The sequence below is a fragment of the Astatotilapia calliptera genome, chromosome 5 (assembly GCF_900246225.1).
Source record: "Astatotilapia calliptera chromosome 5, fAstCal1.2, whole genome shotgun sequence".
Taxonomy (NCBI): Eukaryota; Metazoa; Chordata; class Actinopteri; order Cichliformes; family Cichlidae; genus Astatotilapia; species Astatotilapia calliptera.
This window is the reverse complement of record NC_039306.1, coordinates 7,901,603-7,928,281: the sequence shown is the minus strand read 5'-3', so window position 1 is coordinate 7,928,281 and position 26,679 is coordinate 7,901,603. Positions and strand designations below refer to the sequence as shown.

The window sequence follows — 26,679 nt, the reverse complement described above, 5'->3', positions numbered from 1 at the left end:
CGTTCAGTGCAGGGGTTTACTTACTCCTGAGAAGGTCCAGGCTGTCCTGGGATTTGAGCAGGCCAGAACTACAGAGTAAAGAAGAAAATAAAAGTCAGTGCCCATTTGAATCACTTCAAACTGCAATGAAAAACATTAATGCCTTTTAATTGCCAAAAATTGAGTCTCACTCTGGCTGGTGGATACGGGGCCGGAGGCAGTGGTGGAAGATGTTTATTTATTATACTCGGAGAGACGATCTGTGCAGATGACAGCGCTGCCATGTTCTGCAGGGCTTTGTCCTTAGATGCTTGATCCTGCAGGTTGACAGAGAGAAACAAGAGGAGTCAGCCACAAGGTGGCAGCCTAACCTCGGCATAATCCAATGCAGTATGCTATCCTAATGATAATACAAAACAATGACACTGTTTGTGTATGTTTCATAAATGATTAATTAGTCTATTCTAAATAAAGTTAACATTAGCTTAGCTCAACATTCAATCTATTGTAAAGTATCAATACAACATTGTTTTGAAGATGTTTGTTTGAAAGAGCAGCTGTCAGAAGGAAGCAAAGAGAAGTACAGAAAAAAAATCAAGGTCAGTGTGTTATAAGGCTCACCACAGGAAAACAGAATGAAGAGATTCAAGTTGCAAGAGTACACATGGACAATTTAGATTAAAATTTACTATGAGAAACTTGAAACGTAGCATAAAAATGATCCAAATGCAGTCAATTGGTGTCTAAATTACCTGGAGTATTTTTTTTGTAAATTATCATTATTTTGAAAGTACACATTGTTTCTCAATTACAAACATGTCAATTCAGATTTTTGAAATGTACTATTTTCCTCGTTTTCTAATGGCAAAAAGCAATTTAGCCACCAAAATGTGACTTTGCAAGTTAAAGAAATACGCCTCAGAAGCGAGAACCCGAATCAAAGAACGACACCTTATGCCAAGCAAGCAGAACTCTGACTTTTGGCGGAGGTTGGAGGATATTAAACTATTGTAGCAGGATGTGGAGCAATACTGTGCTCAAAGCGTGGCTGTTTTCGAAGCATTGCTTCATTGCGGGATTGCAATGGGTTGGGGCGCCATGCCAGCAGAGGGCCATAGCAAAGGGACAGTGCAGTGTTGCTGCCAAACAAAGGGGAGGAGGGAAGCATATTGCACAAGTCAAATTCACTTACCAAATTCATCGCCTGAATCAAAAAAGAGAGAAACCATTAGTACTGTTCAATTCTCAAAGCTATATTGAGGTTAATCTTTTTTTTTGGTGGGCATACGTATAAATCTGAGCGTTCAAATCCAGGCCCATATTTGATTTTGTTTGTATTGTGAAAATAATGAATAACTAACAATTTCAAGTTGTTGTAAATATGTGAGGAAACACAAAGCCAATTCATTATTTCATTGAGGAAAGAATGAATTTGATTTTTTAAAGAGGATATAAAATCTGAGTGCAATTCAAAACATAGGATTATTTGTTTTATTTCGATAACTCAGCAGATATAAAATCTCAAGGAAGTTAAATCCTTATAACTTGTTACTTAATACTTATCGCTGTGCAATATATGAGATGTACAGCGGGTAGACATTTGCAACTGTTACACTTCAGATGTACACTTCACTTAAAGAGTGGCTCGGAAAACCTTTTTTTTCTTTTTTTGTTTCTAGAACTTTGAGTTGGATAAACTCAGAGTCCGCCATGGCTGCCCTCGACCTCTGGGTGTTAACGTTTCAAAACCAAGGCAAAAAGTAAAAATGACCTCATCAATCCTTGCACCGATCAAAAATGCACTCATGATGCATTATAAATCTAAACAACTGAACTAAATATATAATCAGTAGTTGATTTACAAGATAAGTAAATGTTTAATGGGCTTGGTGTAAAGTGTATTAAATCGATTATGATTTTCTTTCTTACATGGACACAGAAGGAAAGAGGGTATCTAATGCTTTCGTGTCAAAACAGAAGAAAATAATCTTTATTCTTATAAATTCTAATAAATTATTCCATGTTAACGTTTTCAAACAGAAAGTGGGTTCCTTGATCCTTTATGTCTTGTCCAAACAAGACAGTAATTTTAAAAGTGTATTATTTTTTCATTAAAATATTCATGTGAGATAATTAGAAGGACTAATGAAGTGACCTCTGTGATACCTGTACAGTTAGTGGAGAATTTGTAGACAAACAAGGGAGGAACAGGGTGAAGATTTCACCATGAAAAGTCTATGTAATCAGAAAAACACATCTCATTTTAAATGGGGTCTTTGTATTCAACATGACCTAGGAGTTTGTAGACAGCTCAGAAATAAAGTCAAAACTTATGAAAGGTGATGCTTGATGCATCTACTTCTTTTTAATTTAGAATACTAGCCACCGTTGGGTGCACTGCACTGAATATAGGATGTCACCACTGACAAAATGAGACTACACAGTTTTTTATTATGTTTTTTAAACAAAAAAAAATCCCTGCTATGAATGCCATTTCCCCCCAGATTAGTCTGTGTTAATTCAAGTTTTGGCTTAGGTTAGGATTCAAAAGATCACAGTATCTTTAGTATTAAGTAGTGTCTGGATATAGTTTTTTACTCATATGTGAAAATGCAAAAAACAACAAAAAGCATAAAGAGTTGAAAGAGGATTTACGAAGTTTGAGAAAAGTCAAAAGGAGGCACAAGATTACAATGGAGGATTATTTTTCTATGTTGACTTTTACAAAAGGCATTACAAAGAAGCACACTCTAGGAGCTCAGGATCTCAGAGACAGTTTTAGGGAAAGAAAAGGTCTCAGAAGAGTACAGTGTGATGCAGCAGCATGACTGGCACAAAGGAAAGATACATAGCGGGAGCAACATGCAGCTAAATGATCTTTCATTCAAATTTCATCAGCTTGTGCAGCATTCATTTCAAGTAGAGGCTAGAGGATGAGATAGAATAATTCAGAGGATGAGATTGAATGCATTCCTACAGCTCAAAATCGTAGTAAAAACTCTCTCTGTCGGTGCATTGTATGCATGGCACAGATGCAATATTATGATGATTTCTAAAGCTTAACTGTTAAACAATAATGCGCATGGCAAGCTTGCATCTACTTATCCAGCCAGAATAAACCTCATCTTAAAGCAAGGACTGATAAATATATTCACAAATTAGCAGGTTAGTGCCAAGCCAAGCATTTACCAGCCCCACAGGCCGCAGTGAAGCGCATACCTTTAGCTTTGACTGGATCTCGCGAGATTTTCTCCGGGCGAGAACCTGCAAGTGGCTAGAAACCTGCACAGAAAAATAGCCAAGAGGAGGAAAGAAGAAAGGAGACAGAGAGAGAAGAGAAGAAAGAGAGAAGCCGTAACCAAAGAGGAAAGAGACGCCCAGTCAGTGTTGCCGGGAGGCAGGCTGGCAGCACCTACCTTTATACCCGCCTGGTATTCACGAACTTTCTTCCGTGCTAACACCTGTATGTGACTAGACACCTAAAGGGGTGTGAAACATCATTTGAGCATAAAAATAACATGCATGCAGATCCATGCACACAGGCCACACATCTATACAAGTGCTGATCCACACACACACACACCTACACACACACACACCTTTTACAGGATCATGACACACACTAAGAAATCTACACATAAAATAAGAAAGTGGATTTAAAGGACAAAGCCGTTATTTTTTCATATTAAAGTCTAGACAGTTAATTGAATGAACTAATTAATAAAAAATGATAAGTTAAAGGTTTATTTATAAAGACAAAATGTATTTGTTTAATGTTTCAGTTTGATAATTTGTGGTCTATACTATTTTTGTCCAAAATCAAATCAATTGTTAATAATAATAATAATAATACAGTAAATTTTAAAACCAGACTTGTCCTCTGAAGTACTCATAATCCACTTTTTTTAAGGAAGCCACCAGACAAAGCTGTTTTGATGATGGATTTTTTTCTATGTCACCCAGTCAGCAGCTGGACCCAAACATTAAAGTCGTAAAAAACTTGATTACCTGTTTTCTTGTCCGGGTTTTGCCTGTTCTCAGCTTGATGTACCTCGCTATTAATTCATTGCGACCTGTAAAAGAGAGACAAAAAAAGTGGGGGCTTATCTTACAGGATGGTAATTGGATTACACTAAGCACAGACAGACAAACAGCAGGTGTCTCCAGAGTCACTTTTAATACAATGACACACAAACTGGCAGACAGATTGAAAAAAAAAAATATCATTCAACATTTGGAGATTACTTGCAATATCACAAACTGGACAGAAGGTGGCACTCTTCTCAAGTCTTGATCTCATGTCAAAAGAAAAGTAGTGTGGCATTTCTCAAAGCTCAGAACACTTGTCAGGAGCCACAGAAACACCTCTGTTTCCTATAGGGAGATTTTTTTTAAGCAAATTAGCAAAGAGTACATTTATTTGTTTTATCCCTGGGTTTTCACTAGATTGTTTCACACCTCCTTAAATTCAGCTCACATGGCCCTGAAGCCTAATTACAAAGAGTACTTAAAAACAGAACCGCGTTTTTTTTTTCCCCATGCCATAACATCTACACTCGACATTCTGCACAAACAGGTTGTGCAGAGAACAGGATTCTATTTCGGGCTTTCACTGTCCTCTATATCTACAGTGCAGCGCATGTGATTCATCAAGCCATACCTTTTCAACAAACTGCAGCTGTGGTCATGCAAAAATCATCTCTGGAGTATGAGAAGTGCAAAAAGTGTTATTATGTTGTCTCAGTGGAAAATCAGTCCATCAGTGCTTTCAGTTATCTTCTCTGCCAAGTCACGCTTATTAGGTTTCTGTGGCTGAAAATCGGGCCAGAGGGAGAGGCTGAACTGCCGTATTATTATGAATAATGGCCTTAACTCTGCTAAACTTGCTGACATAAATTTACACCAACAAAATTGGTCAAGATGCGCCTTCATGAACACACAAAAGACTATGTGTCTAGATGTTCAACAGCTTTCCAGACACATAATGGCAGCAGAAACAAGTCCTGTTTTTTTCACTTTAGCACTTGGCCTCCGGAAGGCCATGGTTAGTGCAATTACCATAAAAGTACTGCAGGCCATCTCCAGTAGGCTTGCAGTACTCACCGTACAAGCCAACCACTCAGTCCGGCAGTCGGCCAGCAGAGCAGAGCTGAACTGTCTGCCGATACTGAGGTAGTCCCTCCCCTTCTGCCCCGGGCCAAGGATGGACACACCCGCTTCAGCGCCTCCGCATTCCTAGCATTCCTCTAAGCCTGTCACATCTGTGCTAGCCAGTCTGATTGGCCTGGGCCCGTGAACACAGCCAGAACTCGGGTGAACACACATATGTTCATATGCACTCCCAGCCCTGGGAGAAGCAGGGGTTAGAGCTGGAGTGAAGGCCATCAGGATGGGGTAAGGGGCCAAAGGGCAGCTGAGAAGGGCAGTAACTCTTGCAGGAAACACAAAGCCATAACTGTCTCTGCCAGCAACTGCCACCTGGCAGTAAAGTAGCCCATTTCCCAAAACAACAGCACCCTGTGACCCCGCAGTCAGCAGACAGCCGCACCTGCTGCCGACCATCCCAACAGAGTGTGGCAAAGAAAGAACAATGACATCAACCCCCACCCAACTGTCACTCTCAATCGCTTCAGCTGGCGAAAAAGCAATGCAGCAACAACAACCCCACAGTTCTGATATGAATATAACCGATATCTCACTGTACATTACTGTGTACTGAAATTAACTTGGTGCTACAGGCTTGACCAAGAAAGATAAGAACTTGAAAGATGTGGATGAGGTGTAACTCGCACACTTTCCGGACTACAAAGAGGTTGAATAAAACTCAACTTTCTGTTATGGTGATGTCAAGATGTTAAGATTTTTGAAACTTCCCACAGTGATGAGCAAAGTAAAGGCTCTGAATTGTGTGGTAAATGATAACCTTTCACCTGTTGGACAGTGAAGTTCTTTAGTTGAGGTGCTGAGAACCAAGTCTTCATTTTGTGGACCTTGGAGGTGTAACTTATTTTGTAAAGAGTTTTTCCTTTTCTTTTTTTCAGATGCACAGCAGCTGAATCATACTGGTAAAGCTTGCAGGGGAAGGCCTGAACAACTAAATGTAGTACCAGGAATTATGTCAACCATCTGAAATGAAAAGCATGACATCCTTTAAAGATGTTACCTACAGCTCATAAGGAAGTGACTTGGTTTTTTTTTCTTTTTTGTTTGTTAGTTTTTTTATTTTAATTGTATATTGCCAATCTCCTTAAATGGGTACGAACTGCACAAGCCAACATTATAGCCCAGTTGTAACTAGATTACATCTAGACACAGGTAAGAAAAATTGGAATTCAAATTGTGGATAGTGATTTTAAGCAAAGGTGATCCTGCACCCTTATTTTAAGCAGGAATAAAAAGGTTCCTGACTATAAAAATATATGGAGGCAGTAGGTGTAATATACTCCGAAAATAAATTAACAAAATAATTCATTCATTAATTTCTTAAAAACATCAAAGCAGTAGCAACAGTGTATGCCAGTAGCTGTTTTGTGCTAATTAATACTTCAGCAAGTTCTTCTTTAGAAAGAATACCCAGAAAGACCGGTTAGATTAGTTGATACTTTTTAAGGATACTACTTCCTTAAAACTGTAAGACATTAAAAAAAAAAAAAAAAAAAAGCAACAGAGAATCACTGCGTCTTCAATCCGCACCCGCAGTAGCAACATCTGCTCAGATTTGACACGGTCAGGGGGATCAGAGCGGGAGTAGCACGGACTGCAGGGGATCATGACAGGTGCTTACAAAAACACAGACACACTTGTACAGTGGTATGCAAAGTCTCATTGTCCTCTATTTTCTCTACATTTGGTCTTTCCATCTCTCTTTCCGCCTTTTGAACTGCTTATGACTTTTTTGTTGATTGCTCAACACCCCCTCAGATCGCTGCAGGCTGCCATTCTTAACCTCTTCATTGACAAGACACGCCTATCTTTTTCTTATACTACATTACTGCTGGAATTTTCCACTTACACACCAAGATAGTGAGCAAAAAGGTACTCTCTCTTCACTCACCATAACCCCCACCACCCAGAACCTTTTATACGCCCTTATTATCTTCTCTCCTCCCTTGTCATAACACTGAGGTAATCCAAAATTGCTAACATACTGCTCAGCCATGACTGAAAACATTCCTTACATCTCAGTGAGTAACTGACAGAGAAGCTACATGGCTGCTCAGTCATCATTACAAACCAAAGCTGCCCACCCCCTTTTCTTTTTCTTAAATATGTCCACATACATGCTGTGTTTTGTCAAAGTTGTGCACATGCACCGAACCTGCTGGCAATTCAACATCAGTCCACGAAGGTAGGAACAGACATAAACCCTTGTTTAGCACTCAAATCTTTCTCTACTTTTATTACCCAGAGTGCTCTTTAGTAGTGACAGCTGCAGGTCTAAAAGAGAAAAAGGTGTGTGCTTTGGGTTTGACACACCTGTTGAGGCCAGAAAACGTAGGTGAACAACATGTCAGCACAGCCCCAAGGCCAAACAAGACGGGCAACATTTTTTCCATCTTCTAACGACACTTCCTCTAAATTTACTGTGTGCCATGAGCCAACCATTTCATTTTACCAAGAATAAAGTGCCTGACTCTTGTTTAAATGTTTTATTTTTCATTAATCTGAAAAGATGCATACGATAATCTTTACCTGTAACAAATGAGTTCCTTTAATCTGAACAAATGATCTGAAAAAGCAACCAAAAGGTTTGACATTTTGGTAAATATTTACTTACGAATAAGATGAGATGACTGACTCCCCTCACCTGTCTGTTATAAGGTTATTAATATAACCTTATAAGCTTGCATTGTAGCATTATATGCATTATAGCTTGCATTGAATTTTGTAAACAGGTTGCTTGGTCCTATCCCCAAGTTTTTTAAAAAAATCCACAAACAAGCAGCTCTAAAACTTGTTAAAGACATTAAGTATATTTAAAAAGTTGGAGCATAAAAAATAAAAGTCAAGTATGGGGGTCATAAAACCATTAAAGTTTGCTTTTATAGGGGCACGAATTAGCTACTTGACTTTGAGACAGTGACCTCTGAGTCTAAAACATAACCAACCTCATTGGTGTTCAATTTTTCAATTGTAGTGTATTGCATTTTACTTCCTGCATTGAATGCAAGCAGAATCAAGCCAATTAATTAAATAATAGCAACTTAGGGTAATAAAACTTTAGTGGCAATGTGTCGTCTTTGAGCAATATTTTTTTCTCTCTTGGACACTGTACTTGGAGAATGACTTTTACGGCGCCCTACAGCTGCTAAAACACCAGTTTACACAGAAAACCTTAAATTTTAATCAGAACCATTTACCATTTACTCTTTTAATTTAAAGCTTTTAATTTCATGGTTGTGCAAGGGGCAAATTGTGTGTGCCACACCTTCTTCTAAAAATGCCCCTATACATTCTGTTATTAGCATTAATTAATTTCTTTTTACCTCTTACAAAACTGCTACAATCACTTCTGTTGCACTACGTAAGATCAAAACCAACTTAACAACAATACAATACAATATAGTAAGAAGAGGCTATTTTGAACTGGACTCATGTCGGTTGACAATTCCGGAGCTGTGACAGAATGAATATATTAGGGGTGCAACAATACACAAAATTCACGGTTCGGTTAGATACTTTGATGTCAAGGTTCGATATTTTTTCGATACAAAAGAATGTTCATGCTTTTTTAATTTGTCATTTATTATAATTATAAATATATATTTTAACTCAAAAGTAGTTTTTAAATTTAATGTTGCTGAAACAACAAAATAAAAATAAAAAAATCTATCTGATCGAGGAATCACTCATCTTTGGAAAAGAGAGTTTATTACAGAGAAATGGCTCTTTCCAAAATAAAAGCTATACTATGCGCTTCTTCTGGGCTATATTCTCAGCAGCATATTAAAATATCAGGTCCCCATAAGGAGAATCATGTGCTAACAGCTGTCTAAATGGCTCAGGTAAAGTTTGTAGCATGGGTGCTTGTTGTTTTTGTCGGCTTCTACTTGTCTTTGCACTAGGATGATGTCGGCGTAAATGTGCAGTCATATTCATTGTGTTCCCACTAGTGCTGTCAGCGTTAATCTGAAATGACGTTAACGCAACAACACGGAAAATCTCCGTTAACGAGTTACCGCGGATCGCCCTGTGCAGCAAACTGGGCTAACGCAGTAGTTCCCACCCATGTAGGGTTGCCAACTCCCTGAAAAATAAATAAGGAACACCTCGTGGCCAGGGCCGGGCGACCCAGTTGTCTTCACCCTTCCCAGTGTGGTGAATTTTCTAGCTCTTTTTTTGTGTGTGAAATTATTTTTTTTAACCATTTGACTTGAAGTTGATTTAAGTAGATGCATATTCTATTCTTTGTGATATGAACACATGGGAAACAAATGATCATTTAGCCATTTATTTTTAGCTCAAAATGACAACATTAACACAGTAAAACAGGTCTCTTTCTTAAACAGAAGCCTGTCATGCTTAACTTTTGAGAATATAAGTAAATCTTTCTTTAAAAGAACTCTGTCCTGCTTAACTTAAAATAATAGAAAACAATAGAAAGAAAAATATTCTTGTAACAGTGCACATTTAGTGCATTTAGTACAATCGGCTTCAGTTGAGGTATTATTTCAGCTTTTCTAATGCTAATCAGCTGCTCCCGTTTGTAAACCCGCTTGTTCCCATGATTACGCATCATAACTCATCATCATTATTCATCTATGTATTACTTTTATGTATTAGTCATCAATTTGTTGTAATCATCTATCCTTGCAGTTGTTTATTACACAAAATAAATTATATTATCACACTTCTGGCCACATAGCGCTGATATTCATTGCACATGCCCATATTAACTTTTTCCAGCCAGGTGTTTTCCTTTTCCCATTCTTCCCTTTCTCTGAGGGGGAACAAACATTGCTGCTCTAATGCTGGGCTCACACTGTGCGATTTTTGGCCCATTTTGAGCCGATTTTTGAGTGATCGGACCGATTTTGGCCTTCATCGTGCGTCGTGTAGTATACGTGGGGTAACGAGAAGTGATTAACACCTCACGACCAGCTCCCGATCATCAATCGCTCGTGAGGGTGTCACCACAGGCGCTCACACTGCTCACGCGCAAACACGTAAACGTTGGTAAAAAAGACGTTGCAGCACGGCTGTGCAGCGTGTGATCTGGACACAAGCGATGGAGGCACAACTTGTAGAACTTTGGAAAGCTCATCCGAGCCTTTTCGATGTGGCATCACAAAATTATCACGACCACAACAACCGTGAAAATAGTTGGATTTACACTGCTGCTCAATCACAGCTGCCTGATCATGTTTTCCATTAGCAATTTAGCAAAGTTGATGGTGGTGGTGTGTCTGTGTGAGTGAAAGACAGAGAGAGAGAGCGACAGATTTTCTGTTATAACCTTCATGTTATGGAGGCACAGTGTGAGCACTCAGGTCGCATCAGAGCATCGGGCGGTATAGTGTGAGACCTGCATCGTGACCTACCAACTTCTAACCCCTGCGAGTCAATCGTCCAGTTTGAGCAGGAGCTGAATAACGTGACTGAAAAAAATCACACAGTGTCTGCCCAGCTTTAGGTGTACTGTCATCCGAGACTTGCACCGCAGAGTCGGCGTTTGTTTCCCTGTTGGCCATGCTTCTTGTTGTGGTCATCTGTTGTCTTCCGGTATTTTCTCCGCAAGCGACCTTTCCTCGACCAATGAGATGAGCGGTAATCTGAATTGTCATACTCTAATTGTCATAAGTGTGCTGTCAGCTCATTGGTCACAAAGCAGGAGAGGGGCTGGGAATTATGTTTTCAAACAAAGTGTTAATTCCATAAACATTTATAGACTACTTTTGATTCTCACTGTATTACGGGACAAAGTGCGTCCCTTATTAGCTCAATACGGGACGTGTACTTTTGTTTCGAAATACGGGACGATTCCGTATTTTAAGGGACGGTTGGCAACCCTACACCCATGTAATTGAGCATTGCGTGACACATCCGACATACTGTTTTACTTTTGTCCATGACTCGCTTACCTTCAGGGTCATACTTCACATGAAGACCAAAATAGTTCCAAAGGCCAGATCTGAATGAGGGTGGGGGAGGTTCAATTTGCCAAGTTGCAACTAGCTTAGTTTCTGACTTGCTAGCTTGAGCTGCGCTCAGTGGATCTGCACTCGACAGTGCAGCCTAGGCGGAGTAGTTGAACGCAGATCCACTGAGCTCTCAACACAGACAGCATCATCAGAAGAAAAGTTGATAAAATAAATTTAAAATTTTGTATTGTTCGATATATATGCCTACCGAACTGAAAGCACTGTATCAAACGGTTCAATATCGATATGAGTATCGTTGCACCCCTAATATATATATATATATATATATATATATATATATATATATATATATATATATATATATATATATATATATATATATATAGAGAGAGAGAGAGAGAGAGAGAGAGAGAGAGAGAGAGATTTAGTTTTTAACATTATGAATCTGATTGTTAGCACATGATTTAATAAAACTTATTGTTGGGCTTATTTGAACTTTCTGTCACCCCTGAGCTATGTAAGTGACTGGAAATGGCACTGGGAAGTCTAGACAGGCTTGTGGAGCAGTGAACACATGAGTATAAAGTAGTCTTTTCTTGCGAATGGAAAGTTGCAAAGGTTTCCCAGCAAATAAAAATCCTGGAAGAAAAAATGGAATTCCCAATGGGAGGGATGACTTGCCTGCTTTTGGAGGCCATTGGAGTCTGAGACTGCTAGGTAGACAGTCTTACATACAGTGCAATCGTTAACATTCCCCTAACCTCACGTCAGGGCAGCTTTTAGATGTCTGAGGTAATCACCTTGTGAGAAGGCTTCTTCTGGGGGCATTCCTTGGCTCTCCCAGCAGAGCCTCAGATGACTTATTGTAAAAGGAGAGGGTGTTTAATGCTCTAGAAAAAAAAGGGCTTCTAAAAGGGGTCTTGACAGTTTGTTGCTGAAGGGGCAGGTTTGTGCAAAGCCTGCTTCTTTGTTGGTGTTCTCATGACAAATGTATGGAAGGGAAGACACAGCACTGCACAGCTAAAGTGGAATAAAAATTTACTTGGGTAAATTTGAAAATGCTTCAAAAGTTTATGTGTGTGCAAAAGTCAAAGCATGTTCTAAACTAGCTCTGGCACCTAGTAGAAATATGTCACAATATTTTTCCCATTATATCATATGTATATGTTTATGCATGATATTCAAATCTGCCAGAATAAAAAGTTGATAGATGTTATTTGATTTCATATAAAAATTAAAAATATAAATCGCATATAAAATTAAATCGCATTGGATAAAACCCAACCAATCTTGTTGTCAACCAGTACTAACCTGTCATAAGTGTATCAGCATAGGTGTATCCTGTGCGCTAGACACCTACATAAAAATTTAGATCTTTGGGATAATTTGTGCCATCACATAGTGAGAGCAAACTGAACTACATTATTTACACTATATGTATATGTCATTTATTTGTTAAATCCATGCTAAAATGTTCCTTTTTTCGGGCGGATTAATCTGTAACCGTATTTAGCGTATCAGCAAAACCATAAAATATTCAATTTAAAATTATCCAAAAGAAAAGCAGTATGTCAGAAATATTTGATAAACTAATTATTAGAAATTCATCTACGCAAACAAAAATTTTAATAAGTTTTGAGTAATCGTTTAATCCACCACGCGTTTCATGACTACTTTGTTCCTTAAGGCAGGTTGAGAGTAACAACAGAAGCTGCAGCAGTGGCTGAGTAATCTCAGGTATGTGCCTGTCCTTGAATATCCGAATCTGCTGAACAAATGAGGATAAGATTCCATCTTGGTTGAATCATGCCAAAAGAATCCCATCTGACGTCAAGCAAATAAAAGCCACACAAGAAACAAACACCGATGCTTCTAAGATACACAGTCCCTCTGACATTTTGATGGCCATGATTGATGGTTTTTATGGTTGCACTGAAGCTACAATAAGTTTAAACTTTTAGAGCCTTGATGGACATTAATTAAAGGGCAGGAAATTCTTACTAAGCACAAGGGGGCTGAGTTACAATGCTGAAAAAAATATCACTGCAACTTAGCAAAATCAAAAAGAGGGCACAGCAAGTACAAACGTAAAAAAACCAGCTTGATTTCTCGCATTCAACATTTATGGCTCTTCAGCTACATTTCCAAGATAAAATAATAAAATCTCATTAAGAAAACAGTCTCGACATTAGGAATGGGAGAGTACGATCAAAATAATCAAAGACAAGTGTGTTAAATTTCCCACACCTGCATGCGAGTGAGTCTACGGAAGGCCTTGCCAACATATCCATCTGGAGCGTTTCAGGACATTAGGGGCTCAACACCTGCAATTTAATGGACACGCTGCAGGAAACAGCGCAACTATTCCGAAACCATATGGATGTTTAAACTCTTCGGCAGAACAGCAGGCCAATGTGATGTTTTTGTTCTGAGTCTCGATTCATGCTGGGCTAATTATTGCTAATTTAACTGAGCCATCCTGCATCAAACGCAACAGTTCTCCTGAAAACCAGCTTTAACCGGTTACCTAAAGGCAAAATTCTCCCAGTGATACCAGTGTGTTTAAGAAAAAAAAAAAGTATATAAGATGTTGTTCAGAGATAAAAAGAAGACAAAGAGGTTGTGTGTCTAACAACATAATGTCGAGAAGGACAGGTTGTGAAATAGTAGGAGGGGGAAAAAAAAAAACCAAAGCAATAAAAACACTCTGAAGAAAAAGACAGGTGTAAATCAATGGGAGAGCAGCCGATTTGCTCTCAGGACAGCAATAACCAGCTCTGAGAGTGCTGGTACGACTGGAAGAACCTGCCCCTGGGTCACAGCACAACAGGTACAGACTTGTTAAAGAGAGCTCTGAGTGGAAAGAAAACATTCTGTAGCAAAGTTTTGAGCGCAAAAAGAAGAAAAGTATTTTTCTCATTTCTTTTCAGGAAAGTATTACCAGTGTTTGTTTTCTTTTAGCCACAAGTCTCTGTGGAATGAATGTTTTTCTCATTTTCGTGCATTCATTATGGAGTGGATTTCCATGTAATTGTTGTTCTTTTGTTACTCTGGCAGTTATCCAGTGAACTCACCATACATCTTTCCCTCATCTGACAAGATGATTTTCCTCCTTCCACAGGGAGGGTAGATGGCGAGGGCCTCCTGGAAGCTCTGCTCAATGTCTGGGGACCACACACCCTCGGCATCCCCGTCCATGGTCTTGTCTTCATTGTCCCCGTCCAGCCCATCTTCTGGGCTACCGTTGGCACTCCACTCGTTGGACGCAATTGTGGCGGCTCCACCTGGGCCCAACCCTGAGCCCCGGTATCAAAGGATCTGTAGGTGATCTGTTGAATACAGTTGCATAAACATTTTTAAAAGTCCCATACTGATCGCAATTTTTATGATCATCACCAGAGCACAACCCAACAAACAGTGTTTTTCACCCAAACAGCAAGTTAAAGGGTCTGAGGAAATGTAGAAACAGTTTATCGTTAGTCCAGCGTTATTTGGAAACGCTCATTGAAAAAGTATTGTCTGTTTTGCCAAATCCATAATTTAACCCTTATTTGTTGCCAAAAAAGAATATAAAACAAATCAGTGAAGCACAATGTTTCACTTCAGTTCCTATTACTATTATAATTATTATTACTATTATATATTTTTTCTCCAGTAAAACCTCACCTAGTAGAATTTACACATGTTGCCATAGTAGAAGTTTGATCTTCTACTAGATCAAAGCCATTGTTTACACAATGGCATCCATGCTGGTCCCAGCTTTACACTTAAATGTCCAAATTAAGCAAAGGTACAGGACATGTGGCATTATCTGGCAACACACATAAAATGTCCAACATAAAATGGTCTTATTTTTGTGCGGAGGTCATGAATTTGATGGACTCGCTGTGATATGTGCTAAGCAGCAGGCAAATGGGTCAGGAGTGAACAACTGTCTTACATTGTTCTTAGAGTTTATGAAGCAACACTGCTGAGCTTCAAAAAAAATAAATTTTGACTTGATGCCTTCTATGAACAGACACCAGATAACCTTGAGGAGATATCTAGTAAAACTCAATCAATTCAGTTAAATCTAAGACAACTCAAATTTGACTCAAATCTCAAATTTGTCTTTTTTCTTTGAAATCCTCACAACTGGAAACATTTGACTTGAGCAAAGAAGATCTCCTTGAAAAAGGAATGTTGTTCATCTATACAGCCACTACCTTCTTTGACGTTTTTTTTTTTTTATTGCAGTCATTAAATTTGCAAGAATAAACAATGCAACCCGTAATCATTATGATAATTTCCTTGATTTTATGTCTCTGAAATGGCCAAATGAATTCAAGATATTCCATAAAACGAAGTTTAAAGACCTCACTAATCAGCGCTGGCCTCAAAGAATTCTTGTGGTCTGGGAACTGTGTTCCAGTGTGGTTGGCTTATGGCTGACTGCAGGCATGGCTCTTAAGTATTTTTCAAGCTGCCTTTTCAGCATTGTATTGTTTCTAAAATGGAAGTCTATGAGGTAACCATTATCCTCCCAGGATGCTTATGTTTCTGCTTCAGCATTTCTGCAGATACTGACAAAAATAAAGTATAATGGATAAATACAGACCCCAGCCAATTCTTTTTTTCATTACTGACCATTATTTTACGAGGTTTAGAAATGCAGGATATCATAATAGCATAAAAATCAACCCATAACATTTCTATTCTCAGGTGAAAATATAAATGAGTAACAATAGTGAATAAAACCCCTGTTTGTAATGGCAGTTTTACAGCCAAGACATTTATAACATCCTCTCTATATTGCAAGGTAAAGAAACTACAACTTCACAAATGGAAACAACGGTACAACACACTACGAGGAACTTGATGAGACAAGAGAGAATAAACTCCCTTTTAACAAGAAGAAACTTAAATATAAATGTAAAAAAAAAAAATACTATACATACACTATAATGTATGAAATTCATCATTCATGAGCACAGGAATCTCTCCTAGGCTTTCTTTTTCCATGCTTTTCATCAGTACGTAGAACAACACACACACACTTTACAATTACTGTAGCTATAACAAAATGCCTGATGGTGAAAAGCAGAGGCGAAGGATTAGTGATGCTTTCATTCCCTTCCCATCATCATTTAAAAGGAATTACAAAAGATCAAAGGTGAATAGAGTATGGCAATACTGTTCCTGCAGTGAAATTCTACCACAAGCAACATGCAACATTAATTTTGACACTGAACCAAAGCGAGAGTTTGAGAAATATCCACAAGTCAAGCTGCTAATTTTAGCTGAGAGGGTCCTGGTTACGGTGGACCCTTTGAGACAGGGTCACGGTGTTAAAACTCAACACTGAAACTGAGCACTCATCAACAGCTCAAATGATCTCAGTCCTCACGAATCACTGGGCTGGACTGCTCCCAGTGACTGCTAGAGTTGGGGTTAGTTTAATTATAATCTATCCAGCCAATTTGTGGGGGGGGGGGGGGGGGGGGGGGGGGGGGGGGGATAAATAAGAATCAAAAATGTGTGCAAGCAAACAATTAGAAAGCCCTGCACTGACTTGTGTAAAACCATTTCATAAACTATGAATTGCCATTTAATTACTTATGTAGAAAAGAAAAAAATCTGGTTTTAACTTCTAAAAAGTGATGATTTCTTACATTTTGCACTGCTAAAGAAACAAAACAAGAAGTGGAAAACAAACCAACAATAAAAAAAGTTTGGGCCTACAATGTCATGTGGGTAGATAAATTAAGACATTGGGAAATGCTCGTTATGGTTTCCAACAGCAAAATATGATGATTTCAAGTGCAATGTTTTATTTCACCAACATCTCAAAACCCTAAAATAATCAATCTACTATAATACATGGCATATTCTAGCATCACATCTTTACATTTTAGAAGCTAAAACCATAAAATGTGTAGGCAGACTGAAACAACCACAAGAGTTTCGCCAGTGCGATTTTTACTTTGTTGTCACGCTGTCCGCATTGGAACAAATTAAAAACTAAACCAGCACAAAAGGTACACTTCTACAAACAATAATGCAATCTTCAATACATGTCTATCTCAATCTCAAGTATAGCATATGGTGGTCATATAGCTTGGTGTGAAGATGTCTTTCAAAGTATGTCATTAATGTGTGCGCAGGTGCTGCGGGGTAACGGGCTCAGTAAAGCCGAGACCGTAATCATAGGCTGATGGCACAGTTAGGGAGGCGTGGAGGGAGAGGTGGCTGCTGTTGTTTATCTCCAATTATAGCAGAGAAAACACTGCGAACCTCCTCTGCACTGTGAGCAGTGAAGAGCCGCAAACAGCGCTCAATGTAACATCAGATCCGACGACCTCAATGGAGCTCCAAGTGCTCACAAGAGCGTGTTCAAGTGAGGTGCTGCAAAAGAGAGGCTCTTCACTAAGAGAGGGGCCTGAATTCCAGACATGTCCTTATTAAGAAAGGGCTGCGAGTGCTCACTGTTTCTCCTCCTGCCTCCCTTGTGTCAACCCAGCACCCTCCCCTCCCTCCCCTCCAACGAGCACTCAGAACGTCTTTACCCAAATAAGGACAGGAGACCAGGGGATGCATGTATGGGAGGAGGAGTGGGTGGTGGGTGGGTGGTTTGGATGGTAGGTTTAGAGCAGAGGGGGAAAAGGGGTGTGTATGGGGGGTGGGGGGGGACTAGGGGGGGACTTTGGAGGGGGGAAGGGGGGTCCAATTTAGGCGTCCACTTTGGAGTCTGGAAAACAGTGGGATTGTTCCAGCTGGAATGCAACATCAGCAGTGAACACGCTCCCACTTTGTGACGCTCAGAGCTCAGACTAGAGGGAGGGCATTGTCAGTGGAGCAATTTTTCAATACATCTCCGAGTGGAGTCACGGGATTTAAGTCAGGACAATGGCCCCGACATCATGATAAATGTTGGACGGACAGTCTTATGGACTCAAACGCAACAGCTAGTTTCATACTTGTAGAGAGCTCCAATTAAATGAGTCAGCATGAGGAGGTTTGGGATTTAGTTGTCCAACATGATTTACTCCCAAAATACCAGTAAAGCAGTTGTAATTAACATACTGATTCAATTAGAAGATCTCTCACCAATGCACTGTAATGTCCCTTCGAGCCAGTTTGGGTGAGAAACTCCACAGCATAGTAACAACTTGCAATGATTAAAATACAAACAGTCCTCAGTGTTGATAGAAAAAATAAATCAGTTGACTGATGTTGAGTGGCATTAACTGAATGAGCATGTTCGATGAGCAATAAGTACTTGTGAAGCAAAGGTGATAGAAAATCCTCAGTTCCTCATTCTCTACTCGAATAATTTACAGTTCTTTTTCCTGTTACATGAGATTTAAAAAGGAATATCCTTAATGTTTTGGGCTTGAAATTAAATACAAATTAAAGTGAATGACATCATTCTGGTTTTGCACACCAAACACAGCCTTAACTGAAATGGAACTCCCAACAACAGCAGCCTCCTCTAGCAGGAGAACGCACCTTGCAGTGTGGCAGGAGCAGCTCAAGGAAAGCAATAAAGTCCTCATGCCTTTTACCAGGCCTCTAAATTCCCAGATCCCAATCCAGTAAGCATCTGCATGTTACACAAGCCCGATCCATGGAGGTACCACTTGCACCCCACATGTCCTAAAGGATCACCTACTTCTGTCCTAGTACCAGTAACTGCAGGACTATCATCAAAAGGTCCTACATCGATAATAGGTCAGAGCTATTTGGGTGGCAAGCTTGCCATTTTAATATCATGGCCTAATTAACATTTTACTTAAGAATGAATCAATTGTATTGTGTGAGACAAAAATGAGACAGTGGTCACTTTCATGAGTAAACCATAGTATGAAATATAAATCTTATAAGGGTGATTTTTGTTTCTTTTCCATTCAGCTTAGACAATTGTGACACACTTTGGCTCATTTTAATTTGCTGACATTTTATAGCACAATTGAGAAACTGTTATGGAACTGATACTGATAATAACCAGCAGCTCCCATGTACAAAACTGTGTGTAAGACTTTTAGATCTTTTGCCAGATGGAAACACTTTTTTTTTTAAATGTGCCCTGGTTGGATGACACACTGCTCTCACATTTTACATAAAAATCAGGGACACACCTCCCCTCCCTCTGTCTGGGAGTCAGGCCATGGGACTCTGAGACCAACATGCTACAGAATTCCAATGTGCAGCAGGAATGTAAATAACACTGCAAAGCTATGTGGCTCGCACAGTCACTGAAACAGCACCATTCATGCACCAGAATCCCTCTACCCATTTTCCCAGTCCTGTACCCAGCGATCACATTACATTCTGTTTTCAGCAATCGGCTTATCTCTGCTCCGGCTCCATCTACGAACTGACCGGAGTTTGTTGGCACTGCTTCTTCTGAGAGAGGGCTATGTGTGGTAAAATGTACCAATGAATTCCAGAAATTCTACTGAGTCACTCTCAGCTGGCTTGCTTGAGGAAAGTTGTCAACATAGCCTTAATCAGGAAAGGGAATCCATAAGTCACACAGAATGGAGGAAATCACTTACAAACACCTACAGGCCGGAAAACAGATTCTGTTTCTTTCAGTAAAAACGAAATAGGTGTCTTGGCATTCAGCAGTTGGTAGGATAACATTTAGTCAAACAGAAAAGGCAGAGCTGACACATTTTTATTTGTTGTCTGTTATTCCTCAAATTTATCTTCCACTGAACATGATATCATCTTGGGTCTCTCAAATGGACCAACCAGATGGGTTTCTACTTACGCAGCGGAATTCCAAGACTACAGTGAGGCAAGACCTTGAGTCAAACTTTCTCTGTCATGTCTGATTTTTATGGCCTGACGGCAACATCTCCTCTCGAGTCCAGCGGTGGGAAAAGAACATCTGTCGAACCTCGAAGACGTTTAAGACCAGACAGGATGGATCATAGTAATACATTTTAGCAGAGACTAAACATCCCACCGTGAGAGCCATGTGAGCCCACTGAGCTAGGACAGCAGTGTAAGTACCAGAAGGGCACAGTATGTGTCCAATAGCTTACAAGTGCAAAGTTAAGCTTTAAGCTTCTGCTGTATAGCAATAAGGGAAACTATTATTTCAACGCCCAGGTTACACGTGTCACAGAAAGGCCTCCCAAAAAACAAAACCACAACTTAAAAAAAATGAAGCCAACAGCTTCAGTTCTTCTAATGGCCACTTGAGGCTGGCTCCTAAAGATCATCAGACTCCATAGACCCCTATGCTAACATTCAGTCATGGAAATTACTTGTTTATAGCCATATACAAAAAAATATTTTGGTCTGACTAGCCAACCCTTCTTCACAGCAGTACAGGAGCCAAATCTTTTTTCTTCTTCTTTGTTTTCTGCTAAAGTTAGGGATGTGACAGAGGGCTATACGCATCTTTTCTAAACAGTCTACAGCATTGTGGGTCAGCCTAAGAGTCCTGGGCCCACCCACTTCAACAATGGACCCATCCTGACAGCCCATGATAAGTATTTTACTAGGTTTTATTTTCTATTTTCAAAATAATTATTTCAATAAAAATGAAACTAAATGCCCTCCCGACCAATTACAAGTGCCCATTTCACAATGACAGTACTTGTTAAATCCGAGGGAGCATGTCATGGTTTAGCAGAGCAGGAAGAAATTTTCCCTCAACTTTCTGCTGTCGATGTGACGAGCATAATGTTTGACTCCATTTGAATCCGTTTTGGTTCCACTGAACTTCTCTGTTTATGAGTTATTTGCACACTCCGTGAAAAAAAAAATTGTCATGAGAACTGTTGACAAATTCATCACTTTTAATTAATACATTTATTTTTCTTGCAGTTTCTGGCCGTGTAAAACGCCAGTAACAAGGCTTAGATGGAGAATGAAGTCAATGCAGCAAGTACATTTTCTGTTGAAAATTGAAAAAAAAAATGTTATAAAAATAAATTCTTAATTTCTTTACTGCTTTTTTTTTAAGCAGTAAAGACCAGACAGGATGGATCATAGTAATACACTAGAAGCTTTAATAATAAAACCATCAACTACTCTGGTTACTCCTACTCTGAATTTAAGGTAGAAAACACAATCTTGTAAATGTAACTCATTTAAAATTTTAAAAACACCTGAAGTAAATATAACATGAATTCTGTGATCTCTAATACGTTGGTACAGAAATCATCCTTTTTTTTTTTGCCATTGTGATATTTAAGCCTTTAACAGCAACTATTAAAAAGTTGAACCTGGTCCACAGGACTGAAACAGTAGAAGACACATTGGAGCCAAGGTTATAAACAAGATATCTGACACAGCCATTAGATATATTTGCAATATATCTTTACAGATGTTTTCCTTTTATTTTTTAAACAAAAAATTCTACATGCCCTATCAAAATGAAGGTGTATGTAATGCAACACGCGCATTTGCTTTAGGATTTTGTTTCAGTGTGTCAGCCATAATTTTTTATAGAATGAAGTTATTTATAAACCTCACTAGCTTATTACCAGGATGCAAAACGCTATTTTGGCTGTAATGTCAGTACATCTGATTCATTTGGCCACTTGGGGTAGTGCATATCGTTTGTATTATTTATTTATTTTTTCGGATAAAGCCCAAACAAAGCACCATGAAAGGATCAGCTTCCTTCATCTGTTCACATCTCTGTACACCCCATGACTCAGTTCTACTGACTCATGTCCCAAAGCAGATTGTTAACAGATTTCCTTCAAATCTGTCTCTTCCACTGTTGATCCATCAAGCCTGTTGTGTTTGCATGTCTCTCTGTCATTGCTCACAGTCGGATTGTATATTCTTCCATCTGTACACTACAAGATTTGTTCCTGTCGTTATAAAAGAAGTCTTTGTTTAGTTGCTGTAAGAGTTGGGACACTTGTTGGCAAAGAACAGGCCCCTACTGGCAGACATAAGCCCCCCCGCTTAGCTGGGAGTAAAACACACCTCCACTGAACTTAAAGTCTCGTGTATACACAGTTACAAATCACAGACCCAAACTCCTCCACATTAGAGAAGCACACATCTTGTTAAGGTTGAAGGGTGCTCACAGCTGTAGGGTCAGTGCTCTCGTTCAAAGTGAGACCCCCACCACACACACCAACAGTCTGACAAACACACACACACATTTAACAGGGGAAACAACAGGTCTTGGCGGCAGAAGGAGCAGCTGCTCTCTAAGGTCAGATTACAGATAAAGAAAACATTTTAGGTTCCGGGCCAGGAAAGCTGCTCTCTGACAAGAGCTAGAAACATGGCCTTATTCCTCCTTACACAGAACACACATATGCACATGTTTAACTGCAGCGCCTTCATTTAGGAGATAAATCTAAGGTGATGAGCTGGCACAAGTGTCAAGCTGTGTGCTCTCTGCGTTTGCTGAAGGCACCACTGCCTTTTTAAGACTCATGAAAGCACGAGCCCATCTTCCAAAAAAAAAAGAAAAAAAAAAAAATCAGTCACCACCTTCCCCTCTCCCTTCTGTGTCTGTGTTTGGCCCTAATAAATTCTCTCCAGCTCCTCCAATAACTTCCTCCTACTTCCTATCTGGCAAGGCACTCAGGAAACAATCAGAGCTGAGAGTGAGAGGAGGGCTGGACGGCCAACAGCTCACACGGCAAGAGACAGAAAGAAAGGCAGAGGGAAAAGCTAAGACAAACACATGAACACACACGTACCACATGCACACTCTGTCAAGTCAGACATTTGCAGTTTGATACCAGCTGCCTGCCCGAGGAAAAAAATAAGGCTCAGAATAACGTCTTGCACGCAGAAAAGAAAGCGATCTGAGCTGGAAGTGTCTGGCACACATTCCTCGATTATTTACACCATGAAAATGAAGAGAAATGACTATTATTTATTGCTTTCTTTTAATCATTTCACATAGCATGGAAACCGACTAACATGCTGCATGGAGGCAAAAAGAGGTGGCTGGTTTCCTATGAGTCACAGAGTCTAAGGCGGATAAATGAGTATCACACGTCAAGGCACAGCATGAACATAAGGCCCGATTCATTCATTTGTTGTTCTATTTTAACACTGGATGCTGCTGGCTATTTGGTCTACCTTGAACTGTGACACGTTCAGAGATTTAAGCCTAATCCAGCTGAAAAGGGAAAGACTGACACAAAGCAGGGCCAGAAAGCCAGAGAGCTTTTTTTTTTTCTTCTTTACAGCCTGAATCAGCATTTTAATCGGAAATTTTCTGGGGAACGTAGCAGAGAAGCCATTCTAGCCTGAATTGGTCATTTTGTGGTGAGAGGAGCGGTTTAAAGCCATAATCTGTGAAACCTTTAAGACATGCATAACTTTGCAGCAGAATGCACCAGCCAATAATTCATGCAACCGTATAAATCGTGGCACAAGGCATTTAAAAGCAGCCACGGCTGTGATCAGAGCTGTATACGAGCTGTATCACAAGGGAAAAAAAAACTCCAATCTTACATAAAAAGCACACCCAAAGGTTAAACTTGTTCTTCTGTTGAAGACAAAAGTTTAATCAGCCTAAAAACGACTACACCTGTGATGTTTTATATTAGGAGCAACTAAAATGAACTGTGCTGCAGAGGGAGATCATCCCCCAACCCAAAACACTGAGCAGAGGGATTAAAGGAGTTTCACATGAGTGCCCTTGGGTCATTGGAGCTCCAGTGCGACACAGGCCACACACACACACACACACACACACACACACACACACACACACACACACACACACACACACACACACACACACACACACACACACACACACACACTTTATGAAGCAGTGCAGGAGTAAGCCTCCTGTTATTTATAATGGAGGCTGGAGAGGAGACAGACATTGTCACAAATAACATTTCTTTCTGAGTACTTCTTCTTTCGAGTAAAGAAATGTGGAACATTGCTAACTCTTGGTTGCCAGAGGAAGAACAACTAAAACCTTTAGCAACTTGGGGACATCTGACACAAAGAGTATTCTGTTCTCAGCCACTCCCCAGCTCCTCCCCTCAGTGGTCTGAAGAGGAGGCCAGAAAGCTTATCTGTTCAAACCTCATGGTTTGGAGGATATGTAAACATGTGCAGTGAATTAATGTGAATAAAATGTTGATAAATTGCATTACTGAGGACTTTCAAAGTGAATTCTATTTTGACACTTTCTTTTTTGGCTCTATGACTCCAACAAGTAGCTCAGTCCAGCCGTTACTAGCTGACAGTGTCAAACTGCATATTGTAATCCAGATCATCATTAATGCCTTTCTGCTGAGAGCTGCAGGCTTTTCTCTTTGCGTCCTCACCGCACAGACATAAGTGGTATTTGTTCAGGTCTGGGTTGACAGAGGCAAAAGTGTACACCATTTGGACGAGAACTTCTGAAACTGGTGCTAAAAAGCGACCAATGTCTGCACAAATGGGCAAAAGCTCATTAGCTGGTCTTCTGTGGGTTTGACACAAACGGGTGAAGCTGCTACTGACAAACGGTCAACAGACCTGCATCCAAAGTAAACTCTCTGCAGCGCAAACACAGGATGCACTTCACCACTGGAATTAGCCCTACACCACAAATAATTTGAAATACCTATAGTAGCTACAGTTTCTGATTAAGCATATTTAAAAAGAAAAATCAAAAACATAAGGGGATTGATTTGTTACCCTAATGAAGAGAACACATGCTCATTAACTCTTCCCTCTAATAAACAGCCCGAAGGAACACAGCTGGGGATGAAAAAAGGAGAGAAAACAGCCACTTTTAGGGGATACTACCACAAGTAATCTAATTGACCTCCGTGACATGGTAAAGCTATAAAACTTTCCCTTAATTTAACTCCTACACAAGTACAAAGTGTAAATGCTGAATCCGCAATTGCTAAGAAATATAAAGTATGTTCAAGGAAAAAAAAAGACCACATTGTACAGTGGGAGGCCTGATGTATTCAGGCTGCATGAAAACAATGAAAGAGAATCTGACGGAACAGCAGAATGCTTAATCCTCTCCAGATTTACCCATCAGCATCAAAATCTATTATTAGGCATCTTGGCGTGTCTCATTTACCAAGGGCACATTGTTTGGTTGTTCATGTTGGTGTTTCATTTCAGAACATTTCCACATGTAGGTCTTAAGCAGGCCCCAAACTGGAGATCTGGCTTCTCAACCATGACCTAACGTGACAGCAAGAAAAGAGACACCCTATTTGATAGCCGATTATCCTTCTGCTTTAAAAGGCTTTAGAGCGGGCTTAAAGGGCTACACCAAATCAATGTCATACTTTAATTTACAACTGTGTTTATGAAAGACAATGATGTGAAAGAAAAAAAAAAGAGAAAGGCTTTCCTTCTGCCTTGAATTTTAGGAAATGTTGGAGAGGAAACAGTAACAGACGTTAACAGGTTATTCTGCTAACAGCGACCAACTTGACAGACCGCATTCTGCCGTTGAGTCAAACGTGTTGACTGTCAGTGATTTAACTGTGCAGTTCATATGACCGCGCAAACTTAGGATAAAGGAGGTGCCAACGTTTGGCTCTGTCAAAACGGACACATATTATTTTCGCCTAGGTCTCTACTAACCACACACAGTTGTATAGCAGGTGTAGCCTGAGGTGGCACTCATATAATTATACAATTAGCTCGCTACGTATCCATGCATCTCAAATCTTCACCTATGAATTATGTACTTAGAAGGACTTTGCAGTGTATCATCACATGCCACGTTTGAAAAAGTCAAGAACAAAGAACTACATAATTAGACAGATAGTTACTTTCTATAACAACTTTTATTCTGTGGTTTACACTGCATAGTCTTGTACACCTCAATATGCATGTACATAAATAAATTTAGATTTAAGGTGTAATTCCAGATGTGAGTGAAAAAAAAAGCTTTGGTTTTCTAATCTAAAACTTTGATTCATTGCAAACCATTTAAAAATCATTCATATTAATTTGTGAGTGTTTTGATGAAAAAAATGCTTGATTTAAATTTAGTCTTAAAAATGTATTAACATACTGCAATGTTGTTCACAGTCTGCCCGGCAAGAGCTAAAGCGAAAGCAGACGTAGCTGAGCTGACACACACACACTTTTATATGAGATAATCTTGGTTTGTTTAGGCGTTATCAAGAAAACTACTCTGTATTTGTAATTCCATGTAGGAAGCATCAACAAGACCTCCAGAATTTATTTAACCTCGCTTCCTAATCAAGAAGCTGTCTTACCTTAGTGATGCAGAGGTCCAAATCACGCTGATGTTGTGTATTCCTCTAAAACGTTTTCGTCCAAATCGTCTCTCTCCGTGCTTGTCTGTAAAACTGTTGGATTCTTCTTGAGGAGCAAGGCTGGAAGAGTTGGATCCAGGTATGAACTGTCCGGGACAGAAAACAAACATGTTTTTCCCATTTCCTTCTGTCAAACGAGAAAACCTTTTTCTTTTCTTTTTTTTTCTTTTAGGTAAAAGTATGTGCCAATGAGCGGGCTACCGGTGGAAATATGATTGCACATAGGCTGTCAAAGATATCCATGCACACTGGGAAAGTCAAACACAATAGAGTATCAAACTGCAAATGTTTTCTTCCCTCCCAACGCAGGGAGCTCCGCGGAAAAATGTAAAAAATGACAATGATCTGAAAACTTC

At 39.6% G+C, this 26,679-nt stretch overlaps 1 protein-coding gene across 9 annotated transcripts in view; it reads right to left on the bottom strand.

Annotated features, from left to right (window-relative positions):
- Positions 1 to 26,679, bottom strand: part of tead3b (TEA domain family member 3 b) — a 31,304-nt gene that overhangs the window by 4,357 nt on the left and 268 nt on the right. For 2 of the 9 annotated variants that reach the window (XM_026166994.1, XM_026166992.1), the window contains exons 2-9: positions 26,264 to 26,409; positions 14,156 to 14,410; positions 3,988 to 4,052; positions 3,396 to 3,458; positions 3,199 to 3,261; positions 1,172 to 1,183; positions 171 to 296; positions 25 to 68 (exon numbers count right to left, since the gene is read on the bottom strand). In XM_026166994.1, coding sequence (XP_026022779.1) covers positions 25 to 68; positions 171 to 296; positions 1,172 to 1,183; positions 3,199 to 3,261; positions 3,396 to 3,458; positions 3,988 to 4,052; positions 14,156 to 14,279 — 497 coding nt within the window. In that variant the 5' untranslated portion in view covers positions 14,280 to 14,410; positions 26,264 to 26,409. Of the gene's footprint in view, positions 1 to 24; positions 69 to 170; positions 973 to 1,171; positions 1,184 to 3,198; positions 3,262 to 3,395; positions 3,459 to 3,987; positions 4,053 to 14,155; positions 14,411 to 26,263; positions 26,410 to 26,679 lie in introns of those variants that run through there. The other 7 variants (XM_026167000.1, XM_026166999.1, XM_026166993.1 and 4 more) reach the window with 6 other exon arrangements.